The sequence below is a fragment of the Phalacrocorax carbo genome, chromosome 6 (assembly GCF_963921805.1).
Source record: "Phalacrocorax carbo chromosome 6, bPhaCar2.1, whole genome shotgun sequence".
Lineage (NCBI taxonomy): Eukaryota > Metazoa > Chordata > Aves > Suliformes > Phalacrocoracidae > Phalacrocorax > Phalacrocorax carbo.
In genome coordinates, this window is record NC_087518.1 from 12684570 (window position 1) to 12701829 (window position 17260).

Sequence of the window (17260 nt, forward strand, 5' to 3'; positions counted from 1 at the left end):
TTATTAGGAAATACGTTATTTCAGGATGGAGGAGCTGCTTATTAACTGTTTAGGAGAATGCAAGTTCAGACACGCAACCCTCTGGCCCCTCACTAGAGGCCTGAAAACTGCCAGCTCTCTGGATGTCAGTACATTTTGCCTGCTCATGGTTTTCCCGAAAGACCTACCATTGGGGTGGCCCCACAGCACTTCTAATTAAGGTCTGCAGAAACCACAGACGCAGATTAATACAGGGCCTTACCACCTGCCACTCACCTCCCTCTGCCTCCTTCAGATGTTCTCCCTTCTCTCTGCCCCACATCTGCACTAGCATAGTTATCCCCAGCTCACCTACTGTTGCTAAAATCAGTGCAGTTCCCCTGAGAAAAGCAGTGACCAAAGCTTTGATGTAGATGAGGATCAGCAGCCTCCAGCATTTACCGCTGTGCCAGTCTAGACACATTACGACTGGATTTAGATGAAACAACGGTCTGAAAGCCCCACTGCCTATTCCCTTCCCACCTTCTGTGTGCAGAAAATGTACGGTGTGCAGAAGTCAGCATAGCCACCACTAGCGATGTGCCATCCCTGGAGGAGACAGTAGTGGAAGATCAACTCAGAAGATGGATGACAATCATGCTGAGGCCAGGCAGGATCTCCTGGATGGCTGTGGGTTGCTACCAGTACAACCAAGTCCCCCTGATGGACCATGTAACTGTCGGCACCAAGCTGAGATCACGTGAGGTTTGCCCAGGAGCTGAGCGTACCTGCCCACATCACCAGTCTGGATGCAGGAGGGCCTGGAGATGCTGAAAGATGACTGCTCCAGCCAAACCCCGTAACTACCCACTATGGCAGCCATTGTAAACTCCACCTGATGGTGTGCTGGGCACCACTTTAGTACCTTCCTGCGATGCAGATATTCTGCCCCAGGCCACATGTCTGTGAGCCTGGAGTGAGACAGCTGAAGGACAACAGGACAGACAGGTCATCACTGGCTTGAAGTAGGCAAGGGACAGAGTCCATGGGTGCAGCTGCACCCCACGGCCAGGGGAGAACAAGGACTACAGCCTTCCATGGCTGCTCAGTGGTGCAGCCAGGGGCAAGGAAAGCCAACATAATATAAGCGGAATATGAAGTCAGTGCATGCTCAAGCACACAAACCCACATGTGGATGTTCTCCCTAGGGAGCACTGAGACTGGCCTCACCTCTCCTCAGCGCCATTGAGGTTGGCAAACACGCCTGAGCCCATTTCTGCCTCCAGGTCATACAACGGGGGATTCTGCCACTAAATTCAGTACAAACAAATTCAGCCCAGCACCAAAATAACCAACCCAGCAGCATTTAGGAGCAGAGTTATTTCAGCCCATGCTGGTGTGTGGGTGTTCCTAGGGCAGAACAAGAAAGCCTTATTTCAGCACAGCCACGGAGTTCAGAGCAAACCATTCCAGCGCACAACTGCCCGGATGCAGTTAAAAGTGGGAAATGCAAACGGAGGAGTTAATTCCTGCACCCCGAGATGAGTGAGCCCTTAGCACTCTCAAGCTTAAAGGTTTCTAGTTACATCATCTTTCCTCCCATCTTGTGTTCCTTGTCCCCGACACAGGATGGTTCGATCTCTATGTGCTATTAGTAAGGATTAATTCAGCGTGTTGCACGTAATGGACTGTGGGTGGCCCAGGAAAGGCGACCTGCTGAATCCTGCTAAAGATGGAGAAAAGGATCTGACTGCTCCCAGGGGAAACTCATAGCACTGCTGCTTTTTCTAGCATTTTTTCTTCATTATTATACAGAAACCAAATGACACCAGAAATCTAGAACTCCAAATAACCACAAGGCAACTGTCACTTTAAAGATGACATTTTGTCTGAAAATTGTTTACCTCTTATTGTAACTAGTAACTTCTAAAATTCAGGTAATTGACCTCTGTTTGCCTTTCTTTGGGATAAAAAAAAAAAAAAAAGCAGCAATTTTTAGCTTGCTTCTTTTCTGTATACAGCAATGACCTTTCCTCTGCTAGTGCAAGTTTTTTACAGAACTAAAGAGGAAAGGAAATACTGTAAACTGAAAAATAATAAGGGAAAGAAATGGCACAAAAATGAAGGCTGGACCCAGGGAGACAACTATGTGGCTAGAAAATAACTGGATTTTAGAGGATGTGAATATCACTTTAATACACCTCTTTCATGAACCTTAAGGGGCAAATCCACAGAGGGTGTTCACCGAGGCAAATGGGCTTCCACTGAGTGGCAAAACACCACTTGTTTCCACCAGGTCAGGATCCCTACCCCAGACCTATCCCATCTACAGGACCTTTCAAAAAAAACCATACTTGCTCCATATCAAGGCAACAGATCCTTGCCAGATGCAAAGGGTGTTGCATTTCCCAAGCCTCAGCTGGCCAGCGCCTCTCAAGGGAGCGTTCCAGATTCTGAAATCCCCCAACCCCTTTGTGAGATGGCGTCACCATTACCATCACCTGGTTTCCTCTGACCTGGTGGGAACTCTGTGTGAAACTGTGTTGAGATCATGCAAGGGATTAAAGTCAAGTAAGCACAGAAAGTTCTGCTGACTCAGACACGCAGAAGTCTCCTTCTGAAAACCAGAGTCCTGAAAAGAGCCATGTTTTCCAGTCAAATACTAGAAAGTGAATCCAGTGTAAAGCGTTACCGTCTCTCTGTTAGGAGCCCTGGAGACTAGCGCCGATTCAGCGCTGCACTTTTTACTGAACAGTCCCAATACTGACATAAGATGCACATATCGTTTCTTTAAAAAAAAGTAACTAAGGAATACAATACTGACTCTGGTCTTCTGGGATTACAGAATTAATTTGACAAACTTCACATGTTCTTCTAGAAGTCCCAAATGCTTACTGAAACCTAACTCCTCTTCGATCTTATTCAGCCAACAAGTTAAGCCTTTTTTTATTTTTAGGAAAAAACACATTAAAGTGATGGAGCAGCCCCTATAAAAGGAAAATTGCATTTCATTTAGTCTACACTGATAAAATTCCACTAACGTTTCAGTCAAATTGGTCTTCTGAATTTTAAGATGTAACTTTAAAGGCCCCATTGATGGATTGCTGCTGTAATCAGAAAACATTAGTGCATTGTTAAAACTACAGGAATTACCAAATAACGTCTCTTAGGCAAGCGGAGATAATTTCCCCAAAAGAGCAGAAATCAGGCAGGGAAATAAATAACCCCTCCAGTAGAAAACTGATTATATTTTAGTTCTGTTATTACTGAATTGTGTCCCAACGTGGAAGATATTTCTGTGAGCACACGCTAAAGAAGTCCCTTGAGCAATTCAACCGGATTCCCCGGGGCTTTTAGCGACCGTGCGTGTGAAACAGGCGCTTGTGGACCCGAGCAGCTCCTCCGCCTGTCCCAGCCCCAGCGCAGCCTCAGAGGGACCGCACGAAGCTGGACGCAATTTCTCGCCCCGCTGCCACCGACCGCAGGGGCACCGAGCGGGACGCTCGCCCAAAAGAAGCTTGCTTTAAAAAATGAAACACGAATTTCACTGCAGGACAGCAGCGCTGCGGTGGTTAAGTCGGTCACACGCTGCAAGCAAACGCAAGAGCGAACTTCAGCCGTCCCAGCCGAGAACGGGCAACCTCCGGGCGAGCTCACCGGCTGCCCCGAACTTAAACTCCCGCGTGGGGCGGCCCCTCCGGGCCGGACCGGCTCCCACCGACACCGAAGCGATTTTAGGAGCCAGCGAGGGGCTGACCGCCGGTGCCCCGACCCCGCCGTCCGCCCCACGGCCGGCCGGGGGTCCCGCCGGGAGTGGGCACCCCTCGCCGAGGCGGGGAGCGCGGCGGACCCACCTGGGTTGAGGCTGCTCTGGAAGTAGAAGACGAGGAGCAGGAACGAGCCGAGGCAGGCGGCCAGCACCAGCCGCGGCGCCCGGCTCCGCCGCATCCTCCGCCGCGGCTCGGCGGCGCAGCCCAGCGCCCCGCGGCCAGGGCCCGCCGAGCCCGCCGGCCCCGCACCGCCCCGCGCCCCGCCCCGCCGCCGGGGCCGCCTCGCCTCGCCCCGCCGCCGGCAGGAAGTGACACCGGAGCGGCTCGGCCGCGGGAAGGGGAACTTGGCCCCCCGGGTGCCCCACAGCGACCGGCGGTCGCGGCGGGGATCGCTCCGACCAGCCCCGCCGGGCGGCGGGAGGGGGCCCCGCGGGGGGCCGGGGCTCCTCGCCCGGTGCTGCGCCCGCTGCCCGCCAGCGCTCGGGAGCAGCCCCTTCCCTACCCAGCGCCCGCGACGGCTTTGCAGCTCCTCGCAGGGGAAGAGGGAGTTGCTGATGTGCTGGCAGGGCGCGGGGTTTCCTGATGACTTTTCTCAGCACGTTCAGTACTTCGTAAGCATCACAAAGTTTCGTGGCCTTAAAATATACCACTTCGTCCTTTTTTTTTTTTTTGGGGGGGGGTGGGGGGGCTAACCCCATGGCCCTGCAGACTGTTACTGCTTTCAGTTATGCTTCTGACTAACTTTGACTCAAGCAATAAAGTTACATAGAAGGAGGACATATAATTTTCTACTGATCTCTGCATGTTTCTGGAAAGCAAGAGCGCAAAGCTCTCTTACCACGTCTTCTAATCTCCAGGCTCTGTAATTGCAGGCAAAACGAGCCCTGAGTTTCTGTTGCCCCGGTTTTGAAATAGCAGTGATGTTGCTGACCTACCTCTGTAAAACACTCAAGATCTACTCAAAGGCCACTTGCCAGATTAGAAAGTCAGGCTGAGAGCTGGATTCCCACTGACAACAGGCAATCGCCGCTTCTCTCTTCATCCCTGAAATACTCCTCTTTAAGAAAAAGAGGGCAGCTCAGGGAGGAGCCACTGAGAATGACAAAGCAAGCCCGGGCGTGTGCACGTGCTGGGCTTCATTCTGCCCTGGTTTAGGGCAGAGTAAACCAGAAGGAATTCATTGCAGTGAAGGAAGCTGGAACGAAGTAAGAACCCGAGCGGTGCCTTGCAAGCCAAGCTGAGCTATCACCATGCCATTACACAGCTCTTCAAAGTCCCGGTTGGATGGTCTAGAGAGGGCAACAGAAATGAGACCACAATATACTTACACCTCCTTGCAAAGACACAGCAGTGTCTGCAGTAAGCAGTTAGAAAGATAACCTCCGCTCCTGAGCCCTGTGCCTGTCAGCTCCGTGCCGAGAGGGACTGTAACCCCCGCCGCCAGGAATTGAGCAGTGCTAGGGGAGAGTGATAGCTGCTGGCTGGGAATGGCTCCGCAGATGCAGGTTGTGCTTCGTTACACGTGGTGCAGCAGTTTTGGCCCCCTTGGCGAGTGTGCAAAGAGCTGGGGTCCGCCTTACTTGCAACGATAGGCTGAGAGACCCCAGGGACAAAGGGACTGGCTGAGTCCTGGTGGGGAGGGGGACTGGTGCGTGTGAATACACTTTGATATCTGCTTACAGGCATTACCCTTGTAATGGGGATGCACTACAAGGTGAGATCTCCCTTTATTTTTGTTTCTGAAGAGGCTTCAACAACCTCAGAGGGGAATAAAGACATAGCGCTTTTTTCAGCATTAGAGGAGACCAGAGTGGTTCTCTGGGCGTCTGCTACAGCAAAAGGGATGTCTGGCACTGCTGCCCTTGAACCTCTCAAGGGAACAGAGTGAGGTTCAGAAATTGAAGGCATATACAGCCTGTGCGGTAGCTTTTCAGGAGCTGGAAGGTGCACTCAGACAGTAGATGAGTTTTTCACTATTTGCATCTCCCAATACTGAAACACTGGAAAATCTGGACCAAGGCTCTCAGAGGACCTAAGGAAAATAATCACCCCTTTAGCCCAGCTTCCCTGGGTTCAGCAGAAGTAAAAACAATGCCAAGTAACCAAACTTCACCCATAGTTGGGCATTCCATTAAAAGAAAATGCAATAAAACATCCTAGTTGACACTCAGACACTGACCTGTTGAGTCATGCTGAGTGATGTTGGTATTTCATACCCACAGGGGAGGGCCAGGGCCATCTGTGATCACATCAGATATGCAAGGCTGGTCTTCCAACAGTCCGAGGTAAATGTGCTGTTCAGATCTGTGGGGCTAGATGAGGTAAGGGGAAGCACACCATGAAGATTTTATAGGAATCCTTCCTGCACTCAGTTGCAAATATGATCAGCTCCAATGCTAAAACATGCTTTTTAGGAGAAGAAACACATCTTCAAGGGGGATGAGGCACATTATGGCAAGAGCTGTTGGTTAGCAATGACACCAGCTGCTGGGAGGTCAGGGCTTTGCTGTTCACTATTTCTGTGTGTCTGAAAATCTCCCTGGCCCCACATGCTGATGTCTCATACGATCTCCTTTCCCCTGCAGCCCCACCATACAGAAAAGAAAAAGCAACCCCAGCCCGTAAGGCAGAGGAAGGTGGCTTGTGCTTCACTCCAGAAGCATACAAAGGCTCAAGTTCTCAGACTCCCAAATTATTATCCCAAGGGATAATAATTTCTAAGGGAATCATCAGATCCAGTTTGCACTGGAGAAGCCCCCTCTCTCCCTCCCCAAGCCCCATGGGTGACTGGAGAATAACTGAGGCATGAAGCACACATGAAAATACAACTACTCAGCAGCACATATGAAATGAGTGTGGCAGTTTTCTGTGGGCAAGCACTGAGCCTGGCTCTCTTAATCTGCTGCTTTGCCAGGTTAATTCGAAGAACTGAGAAATGAGTATTTGCTAAAGACTGGCAATGGCCCCTTCCCTGCCCGGCTGTGAACTCCCCATGGACGGGCCACCCTGCTCCCTGTCTGCACAGAGCTTCACACCATGGGGTTCAGACTGGCTGGAGCTATTTATGACTGTAAAGGCAACATTGATAACCAAGAATAACAGTCAAAAGGTACTAATAATACGGCATAGAGGAATATTATTTGTTACCGCTGAGGCCTGGAACCGCATCTGTCTTGGAGGTGAAGAGGGAGCACTTTTTGCCTGCAAAAAGATGCTGTGCCTTTGGTGCAGTGCATGCTTGACTCCCTCCCTGCTCATTAGCAGTGCTCGTTACTGTCTTCTCAGCAGGTTTCCCTCAAATGCCTTGCTGTTTCCCAGGACCCTGGTGCCACTGAGTGAGATTAACCCCAAGCTTTGGTCTGATGACCATGTTGAATGGAAATTAAACATCAGCCAGTTTCAGCTGAAAGCTGAGGAATCTGTTGAACTCCTCCCCAAGTCCTGTTTTTCCAGCTACTGTGAAAAGGAGCCTAAGGGATATTTTGCTTTTGCACCAGTTATTTAATTCTGGAGCCTGAATGCCATGGAAATAATTTACCCTGGTCTCATGGTGGTGAGACCTCCATCTGCTGGTAGATAGGCACTAGTGCACGCTGAGTTTGCTGCCAGAGCCCCCAGATTTTACCAAGCTAGCAAAGGCTTGGGCAAATATGTAGGAAATGACACTGATGCAGTACAGGCTTTCTGCAGAAACTAACATCTGGGGAGCTACTTATAGACATGACTATGGGTAATCGCCTCTCTCTTTTCTAAGTACTGCTTTAGACATCACCCTGTCGCCAGGATGTCTATGAGCCCCAATGTGTCCTGATACCCAGTGCTTTGTTTTAAATTTTATGGCATCACTGTAATGGGTCAGTTGAGGGGGACCTTGCAAAGCCCCAGCTCATCCTCTCCTTGAGCAGATGTAGGTACAGCTTATTCCAAAACTTTCTCAGAGATGGACACCCTGTGATCTTGTCAAGCAATTCCTTCCAGCTCTACAAACCCTAGAAAGGTTTTCCTACCACCTTATCTGAACTACCCTTGTCATAACTGGGACCCAATATGTGTTGCCCTGAAAGACAAGCAGGGAACCTGGTTTGTCACATTTTTGTATGAACCAGGAAACGTCAATTCTGCTAATATCACCAAGCTGGAATACTTGCTTTCTCAAGCAGTACATGGATTTTCCACCATCTCCTGTAGTCCTCTTCACCTGCAGAATGTGGGTTTTCAAATATTATTTCATTGAAACGCTAATGTTTATGCCCACTTTGCACAAATCTACAACAGCTGTAGTTCAAAGCAGCAGAGAATCATGCTGGGGTGGGCTTTTCACCACTAAGTGCTGGAGTAAATGTTTGCAGGCTCAGTTAAGAGAAACAGGTTGGATAAAAGGTAGAATTTACCTTAAATACTTCTGGAGAGATAACTGGAGAATTATAAGTACGTATAATAAAGTAAGACGCTTGGTGGATCTTTTAAGTCTATGGTCAGATTTTGCCACTGGTTCATACAAAGTAGCCCTAATGCCTTGAGAAATCTCCTTGGTCTCAGGGGGATAGGGCAGGGAGTAAGTAGCCGATACCAAAGGCACTCCACACCCTGGAGAATCCCACTAATTTGGTGGGTGTGACAGCATGTGCTGGCTAAAGTTAAGCAAATTCATATGCCTTGTCAGAAAAAAAGTACTACGGGTTAGGATAGTGCAAGTAGCATCTGGTCCTGAGTAGTTAATAATGTAACCTGGCTAATTCCATAGCTTGTGAACTTTCTGTTCGCAAACAAAATGCTAATCACTTCCAAGAGATCCTTTTGCAATTATCTCCTGATCTCCTGGAAAATCTCCCTAGAGACCAAGAAACTAAAAACTGGGCTCTTGCTTCTTATTGTAAAATGCTGGCCTCTGTCAAAATAGATTTCAAGAAATCATTCAATTTTCTTGCTGCCACAATTAAAAAAAAAAGAAAAAGTAAAAAATAAAGCAGCAGCTGTTTTCTTTTAAAAGCACCAGTGGTGATGGGAGCAAACCAAATTACAGGCTCTGAGGGCTACTCTCTGCCTGCAATACTTACATCTACTGGAAATGCCATCGGTATGATGGAAACTCCCATCAACCATTTCATTCAGTGGTGGCAACTAGAGACTGTGTTTGCCTTTTGTACCAGGCATTTATATTTCATTAGTTTATATACTGTTACCAGCTGGGAGCTTGTTCTCTGCTGATGCTGATTTAGAGGCTCGCATGGGGAAGGTATGTGATTTACAGATACACACTGGAAAACCAATTGCCCTTCATCTTAGCACAGCATTGGGAACGGCAGTTACTTCCGACAGCAAGAGCAGCAAACCTGTCAAGCCTCCCACTAGGAGTGCAAGACTCCTGCAGTTGGTGTTTGCTTCGTGCTCTGCTGTTTCTTGCACATTCACAGCAGAAAGCCCCAGCCTCTCTTCCTGCTGCCTAAAGCACTGGCCGCAACTGGTCAGCTCTAGCTGCCGTCCCTGTAACAGCTCCATGCAGGGTTATACAAAGAGAAGGGGATGCTGTAATGTTGCTGCATGGCTGAGATGGGAGCCAACTAATGACCTTTCTGCTCAAGGGAACCTTGTAAAGCCCTGTAAAACCTTGTAAAGTCTGGTCCTGCCCATCATATGTCAGTGCACAGCTCTGATGACTCAGTACATAGCTTCTCCTGCATTGCAAGAAAACACAATTCAGAGGGAAGAGATGGAGAGAAGTAGTTTTTCTACTGTGTCACAGAGATCTCCTGCGAGCAAGGCTTTGGGCAGAGCAGGGACTCATATAAACGGTGCTCTCTTTTACAGTCTGGTTATGGTGGCTGGCAGAGAGGAGTCTGAGCATTTTAAGCACAAATAGCTCTTGCAAGAAAAAACATGTGTTTCAAGTTTGCCTCTGGACATGGGAATTTCTCCCACTCATTTCTTAAGATGTTGCCTCCTCCAAGGAAGAACTATATCTGCAACATCATGAGGGGTCTGAAGGGAAGGGTAAAAACTCCTGAGGCAGGGCCCCATAGGGTTTTACCTGGCTTACAAATACCTAACTCAGAGCAGGTACATTGCCAGACTTTTCACAGGACCCAAATTACCTTCTTTTGCAGGTTTCTTAGGATTAGTGGCCACTGAATATTCACTCCTTCTTATCTTGTGATACAAATCCCAACAAATAACACCAAATGCTGTTGTGGCGGAAAAGAAATACAAATACCCCTGTAGTTATATACACAAATCCCTCATGGCAGGATGGGCTCTCAAGGTCCCAAGCCTGTAATTTTTTGAACACACAGAAAAGCCTGACTCCAGCCTATGCCATGCTGCATCACCTCACAGTGTGGCACAGCAATATTTAAGTCCTTGGGGGATTATGAGCATCGTTCTACTGCTTGAGTTTGGGGTTACACACGGCCAGACTTCTCCAAAGAAAACAGGCCCTTCTCACGATGGCCAGATCCATGCCAGGACAGGGGCATCCTCTCTGGGGATGTGGTGCTTCCCTGGCTGGGCTCAGCCTGGCAAATAGAAATGTATGCCATCATGTTTTGACTGGGCAGTCTGGTGGCACTAGCACTGGAGAGCATCCATGTAAACAACAGCCAGGCAGCCTGCCTCTGGGAGCTGCTGTTAGCTTCTAGGAAAGCAGAGCAGGCAAACAAATCTCTTTATTTCGAGTATCATAGCATCACAAACGAGATACCCATGGTACTGAAGCCAAGTAACAGGCAGTGGAGGAGCTGCCAGATTTTGTTACACTGATGAACATCTAAACCCAGTAAAGGCTGCATGAGCACACCACCAAGCTCCCTTTCACTGCATTCATCAGTGCAACATCACGATGTCTTCCAGCTGTGCACCAGGACAAGGGATTAACATCTGTCCAGAGTTAGTTTCAAAACGCCTTCATGAAACAAACACTCACTGTACACACTCTTTGCTCTGTTGGGTGGTGAGAAGATCTGTTTTCATGCACACGGATGCAGACACATGTATTTTGCAAGCATGCTATGAGCAGACAGCTTGCATTTGGGATGGAGGATGGGAAAGGCTTGTGGCAGCCCTCCTCTCCTGTGGGGGGTTCCTGCCTTGATCTCCATGAAAGCCTTTTCCCAGACAGAAATCCCTTGGGTGAGGCAGGCAAAGGCTAAGGAAGGGAAGAGGTTTATCTGGCATAGTGGCTAACTTTCAAGTACTTTGCAAAGCATCAAGACACAATGATTTGAGTTTTACTACCTGCTCCCCTGAAGCTCTTCTAGAACAGGAAAAACTAGCCTGCATGTTGGTTTCCTACCATCTACAACTGGGGGGAACACAGTGGGGAGTCTGCATTACCAGGTAACACTAAACCTCACAGTAATTTGTCATGAGCTTTCTAGGGTATCTGGGAGGCCAGGGCTTGTGGTCCTTGATCTGTCAAGCCTCTGTCTGCATTCAGGTCCTATTGGACCTCCCCGGCAGTGGCAGATGAGGTAGGCACAAAACCTGCACTGTGTGCTGACCTTGCTACCATGGTTCCAGCACACCAGAACAAGAAATTCTCTCCCTGAGCCCAGGCACAGTTAGCATTCAAAAGATTCCCAAAACAGGGAAACAGGGGCTTGGAGATGCCATCAGGAGATCTTTCCATATTTCAGGGCAATTTGAGCACTGTGCTCTTTAAACCATTTGGCTGAAGCTGGTGATAACTAAGAGGGAGGGAGTGTTTGCCCACACAGGCACGGCGCCTTTGCTGATGTATTTGCAAGCCCAGAATTGTTAGTTTGAAGCCTGTAATGAAACGGCCAGATCTTTGGCTGCTGTACACATTTGCTCAGAGACAGTTCATTTTTATCCCAGCCAAGGGACCACGTCCAGGAAGTCTATACATACATTTGATAGAAATAAATTTGTTAACAGAATGCTTTTATACTTTCACAAAAGGCATAAAACAGATTAATTATTCTAAGCTGGGCTTTATTTGCTTGGAAACGTGTGACTCAATAGCACAGACAAGCCTGGTATCTTAGGAGCAGCACAGGTAGCAAAGACAGCTCAGAAATTTCTGTGAAAATTCCTGTTTTCTGGACTTCAATCTACTTATGTTGGTTTGTTCATGACCAGAACCCCAGGACCAAATGATCTGGTCTTGAGATCTTCTATATCCAACAAACCAGCAGCCAAGATATAGCATGAGAGAGAGACCCTACTTTAAGTACCTCCTCTGGAAAGTCCCCTTTCTTAGCATAGGAGCAATGAACACAAGATTGTGATCTGAGGTATTTCATTCTCTAGCTCCTTAGCTCTCAGCAAAGGCAAATTTGTCCCTGAGAGTGGAGTGAGGGGGTGTACTGTGGTGAGAAGCGCTCACGGCCGAACGAAGCTGCTTCTCAGCCTGGTGGAGCACGGCGTGTTGGAGAGAGCTCTCTTCCCTGCAGCATTCACTTTGCTGCTATTGTGCACACATCCATCTGAAGTGGCTCCAAATACAAAGGAAAAGGAAAAAAAACCACACACTGTATATAACAACATAAATTGAAATCAGTGGTCAAAGCAGTGCTATAAAAGTCTCCTTGAGCACAGAATAAGGATGCTGAGAGACTTCCCTTTCTCCTTAAAACCTTGTGTTTTAGGCAGGGACAGAGGTCCCGTATGTCCCTCTCACATCAGGGAAGGTTGGGCAGGTCTGTCCTTTCGCTCCTCAGCACCCCATATCCTGACAGCATAACCAGACCATCCAGAAATACTGACGTTGTAGAGACTCCCTACAGTGAAGCAGCCTGGCCCTGGAGAAAGAGGAGAATGAAAGAAGACAATGTATAGAGTGATGTTTTCAAAGAAACCCGTGTAACTTAGGTACTGCCCTCACTGACTATGTTTAAATTAGTCTTGAAGTTCCTAAATCCCTTTAGTGCTGCTGAAACATTCCCTCATGACTAAAATAGAGTTTCTTGTTTACTGAAGGGGTATGATTAAAATAATCATAATCATAAATGCCATTTGTAAGGCTGTACCCTGCACGTACTGACACAAAGTCAAACCTAGGTTTGTTACTGCAATTTTAAGCATAGAGAACTAATTGCATATGCCTAGACATGACAGGGCTGGTCAAATCCAAACTAAACAGGTCTTATTTCATGGAAACCCTGGCTGAAAAAGCATAAAAATATTCTTTGTCCAGCAGTAGTCCATGACTCTCTGTGTTTTCACTATTCTAGGAAGCCTGAGATACTATTTTTATTTAGACTAAAAATAATAAAAGCTTTTCTCCAATCCTCTGGGTGCCTTAATTGAATTATGTCTGCATCAGTAAACCCCAGTACTGCTAAAATCAGACAGCCACCTACCCAGAATGTCTAGGAGACATATCTAGGATGCATGGTGTCTACCTCCTCCAGAAACTCTATCCAGAGGTGTCTTTTGCAAGAAGTTTAGTCCTGGAAAGTTACCAAATCAACTTAGTATGGAATGGAGAAAGGACATTCCAAGTCTCTGAGCCACCGCAGAGAAAGCCCAGCCAACTGGCTCCTCTCTTTTATAAAGAAATCTTTCAAACAAGGACTTTGGTCCAGTGTTTGCACAGTCCATCATAGACAGAAGGCGACAGGGCATTAGATTTGCAGCTGGAGCTCTTATTACTACCACAATTAAGGAGAAACAGCCAAAGTAGCCCTGCAGACTTCAGGCCAAACAACTTAGATCAAAGGTTTGCAGGTAATGCCTTAGCCTCTTCTTGCAGATATTAACCATGGAGTGATGATTCATGAGTTTCTACATCATGTGCTCCCAGAAACATAAGTCTGTGAGTTCTCCTCTTTGTTTCCAAATGCTTTAGAATCATAGAGTCATTTAGGTTGGGAGAGACCTTTAAGATCATCACATCAGTTGCAGCCCAGTGAGAATATGCCTGCTCACCCTACCACAGGTGACCCTGGGGGAGGTACCAGTGTGACCTACAAGGTGGCCTCCCATCTAAGTGCAGATAGTCTGTCTGGCTGAGTTACTGATACTCTGCACTGCTCAGGGCATGGTCAAACTTCTCGCAGTGCTCTTGGCTTGTAATGTTAGCACTGCTGAAAATGTTAAAGAACAGCCTGTCTGCTACCAGATCTTTGTATTGATGGCGGCTAGCTCCTGTACTTTTTAAGCAGTTGCTGTATTTCCAGCTGGTTGCAATGAGATGAGCTCTACCCTTTTCAGTGTAGCTAAAATAATCCACAGAAAGACCTATGAGCCTGACCTTCTCTGAAGTTTGCTTTCAGTGAGGGGGGGAGAGAAAAAGCTAATTCTTTTCTACAGATGTGCTCAGCAATACTGTGATTTCAGCAAAGCCAGAGAGAATTCAAATGCCTCTCTCAGCTGAGGAAAAAAGCACAGTCATATGCCTTCCCCAGTCCTTCTGTCCAACTAACAGTGCAGCCAGTGTCATTGAAAAAAAAAAATTAGGAAAAAAAATGAAGCAAATAGTAGGGGTTTTTCTTTTTGGCTCTTATTTCTGCGGTTAAAGCTACAGCTAAAAGCAGCAGTAGCAGGTTACAGCAGAAACTGAGTATGCTACTGTGCAGAGCTTCAGTTCAGTGAACTGGGCAGTCTTAAAAAGAAATTTGTTTTCAAACTTCAGAAATGAATTTAAACAAAACACGATTATCTTTTTCAATTGGGGCATGTTTGGAAAACACCAGCCGGACACAGTACAATATAGCTCAGGCGTATGTTGCAATGTTTAAAACCTGAAGCATTGAGAACTGCACTGAAGCTTGCTCTGTTTTACTTCCACTTGGCATCCTGGAGCTAACAGAGTGGAGGAGCTTGAACAAAGTGCTTCAGTCAGCCTTTCTGTGGCTTATGCCCTGAAATGCCCCTGCCCAACAACTCAGTACTGCAGTCCTCCAGTCCTTCAGAGGGTTCTTCCAGTCATGAGATGGGGGAGTAAAGCCACCCCAGCCTCCTGGTTTTATCAACACAAGACTAAGAATATCTAATAACTAATAAGGAAATTAAAAAGTGCTGCTCAAATTGCAGGGGTGGCAGAGAAGGACATGCTCTTAATGAAATATAAATCAGTACAGTACTGCAACATCGCCCTCATCCAAGCTTGCATGGTGTGTGGAGGCTGAGGCCCCCCCGTTCAGAGCTCCCCTTTGCACCATGAAGCTGGTGAGATCCAGTGGCTGCTGCTGTCCATCATCCCTGTGCTGCATGGGGATCAAATCCCTCTGGGCTGAAAGCACCAAGCTCATGTCGCTTTTTAATGATGTCCACAGACCATGTGGAAAAGCTTCCTGCTGCTCAGCAAAGCAGCTGTAACTGAGCAGTAGATAATCAATGAGATGGAACCATGATTATACATTATCTAGAAATATGGTTGGCCCAGAATATAAACTCTGGCTCCATGCAAGGAAAAGATTAGGAATTGGGGAAAAAATGTAAGAAAGCTGTGTTATTCTGACAGTTAATTCTCATCCACACTGCAGTGCAGTATATATGGCTTTACTGTCCTGTCCTATTCTGCTCTTTTAGCTATGTGTTTCCTCTGGTAGTTGGTTTGTAGCCAACCAAACTATTCCTGCAGAGCCCAACAGAGATTCATGGTGCTAAATCAGCCAAGCATGCAGTCAAGGCTAATGCTGGCTTTCCAGGACCTCCTCTCAAGATTTCCAAAGCTTGACAAAGTGGGCATGACTCCATGGATCTCGTGAGCCACTGTTTGACTACACAGGAATTTATAGCTATGTGGTTGCTACAGCTTTAGCTGAAGAAGGGATATACTTTACTAGTTAACATTTTCCAATGAAATCTTAATTGGACTGTGCAGAAGCCAAGAAACGAAAACCATTCTCAGCTGAAGTTCCTGAACAGTATTTTGCAATCAGTCAGGACAAGTGAACAGCAGAGAGAAACCTAATCCTGAATCCCACCCGTTGTGACCAAGGCTAGGAATGGCAATGAATGACACAAAGCAAAATCTCCTCATTTTGAATGCGGTGTCTCAAACAGCTGTCCTGAGTTCAAAGAAGTCTGATCTGCAGCTGCATGTTGGCAGTTTTGAATGTGACAGTGAATCTGAAAAAAATTACTGAGAAGACTATAAAGGAAAAGGTATCAATCAATAGCAACATGACACCACTTCATGTGTTTCCTTCATGTGTTAAATAATGGCTGAATAAAGTAAGAATCTGTAACAGCTGAGTGAAATATTAGACTGTATAGAAACACATGGCAGTGCTAAAAGTATCAGCTTTTCCTGCACAGAAAAGCAGTGCTATTTCTATACAGACTTAGCCAACAAAACTTTCCATCTACTCCAGCTTTTGAAACAATTAATCTCATGGAAACCAGAGCGGGAAATCCTGCTGAGGAACCAAATGCTTTTAAAACAGTATTTTGGTGAAAGATCCAACAACAGTGAAAGTAAATGCACCTGACTTTCTGGGCTGCATTCAGAGAAAGCCCCCTTTAGTTGCAGCAACAGATGTGAAAACCTCTGTTCTCCTGTACCAAGCCTTTCTTGCCAACTTTAAAGCACATTAAGTGCAAAATGGGGGGAGGGGAATCTTTCCTTAACTAGCTTCAGAGATCTGTTTTTCTCTTTGTCTAAAAAGGCCTTCCACCACCCGTCCTCAAGAATATTGACTGCAAAATTAATCATCAGTCTGGAGAAACCTGAAGATGCCCACTTAGCATGAGCATTTCCCAGGACATCAGTGTCCAAACCCTCTCCAGATGCAGAAGGTACCAAATCAGCATCTGAATTACCCCAGCTTCCAGGACCCCTACACACACCTGGGTAGAGGCAGGTGCCAGAACAGTACTCTGAGACAAGATTGAACCTGGCAGCCAGGGAAGATATTGAGTAAGTGGGAAAGGCCATGTCATCTCCCAGTTTTGGTGGATGACTTCAGAAGGGTTGTAACAACTGGGAAATGTCCAAAACGTGATTGTCCAGACTCATACAATCAAATAAAATCAGGCCGTTTGCCAACTTCAGGGAGGGCAACAGGGTACGTCTGACCACATGAGATGCTCTCCTATCACTGTCCCCCAGCTCAGGGGCCAAAGGCAGATTTGCAAGGATTCAGCCCTGTCACACAGAGGGGAAGGGGAGATGAGACCCCATGTGTATTTGTTGAAGAGAGGGAGAGACAACAGCGAGCTACTCAGCTTGGATGCTGGGAAGGAAGACAGGAGCAGGGAAAGCAAGTTATCCAGGAGACAGACTGTAACAGGAGACAACGAAACGGGCTGTGCTTTTACCATTTGTTTCATACAGACTGTCAGGACAGCCCTGCCTGACACCAGAAGGCACCTCCAAGACATGACAAGCTTCAAGTCCAGCACATGTTGGTGGTAGGATTTCTTTTACATAAGGGAGAAAAGCCTCCACACTAACTCAGTAAGCAGTAAGAACAACATTCAATAATACGTCTCCTTAATCTTAGTCAAAGAACAGCTGAAACATTTTTGCAGAAATTTAAAGCAAATTAATCAGCATTAAGCAGACACTTTCTGGTTGGGAAGTTTCAACCCAAATAGTTGCAATTTGGCAAAACTATAAGCAG

At 47.0% G+C, this 17260-nt stretch overlaps 2 protein-coding genes across 4 annotated transcripts in view; both read right to left on the reverse strand.

Annotated features, from left to right (window-relative positions):
• CHST13 (carbohydrate sulfotransferase 13) overlaps positions 1-5930 on the reverse strand; it is a 33720-nt gene extending 27790 nt beyond the window's left edge. The window contains exon 1 of one of the 3 annotated variants that reach the window (XM_064453740.1): positions 5908-5930. Coding sequence is in view for 1 of the 3 variants with exons in the window: in XM_064453738.1 (XP_064309808.1) it covers positions 3813-3906 (94 nt within the window). In the remaining 2 variants the exon portion in view is untranslated. Of the gene's footprint in view, positions 1-3812; positions 4009-4663; positions 4735-5907 lie in introns of those variants that run through there. The other 2 variants (XM_064453741.1, XM_064453738.1) reach the window with 2 other exon arrangements.
• The window catches only part of TMEM43 (transmembrane protein 43), a 481635-nt gene that overhangs the window by 407003 nt on the left and 57372 nt on the right, over positions 1-17260 (reverse strand). The gene's annotated exons all lie outside the window — the stretch shown is intronic.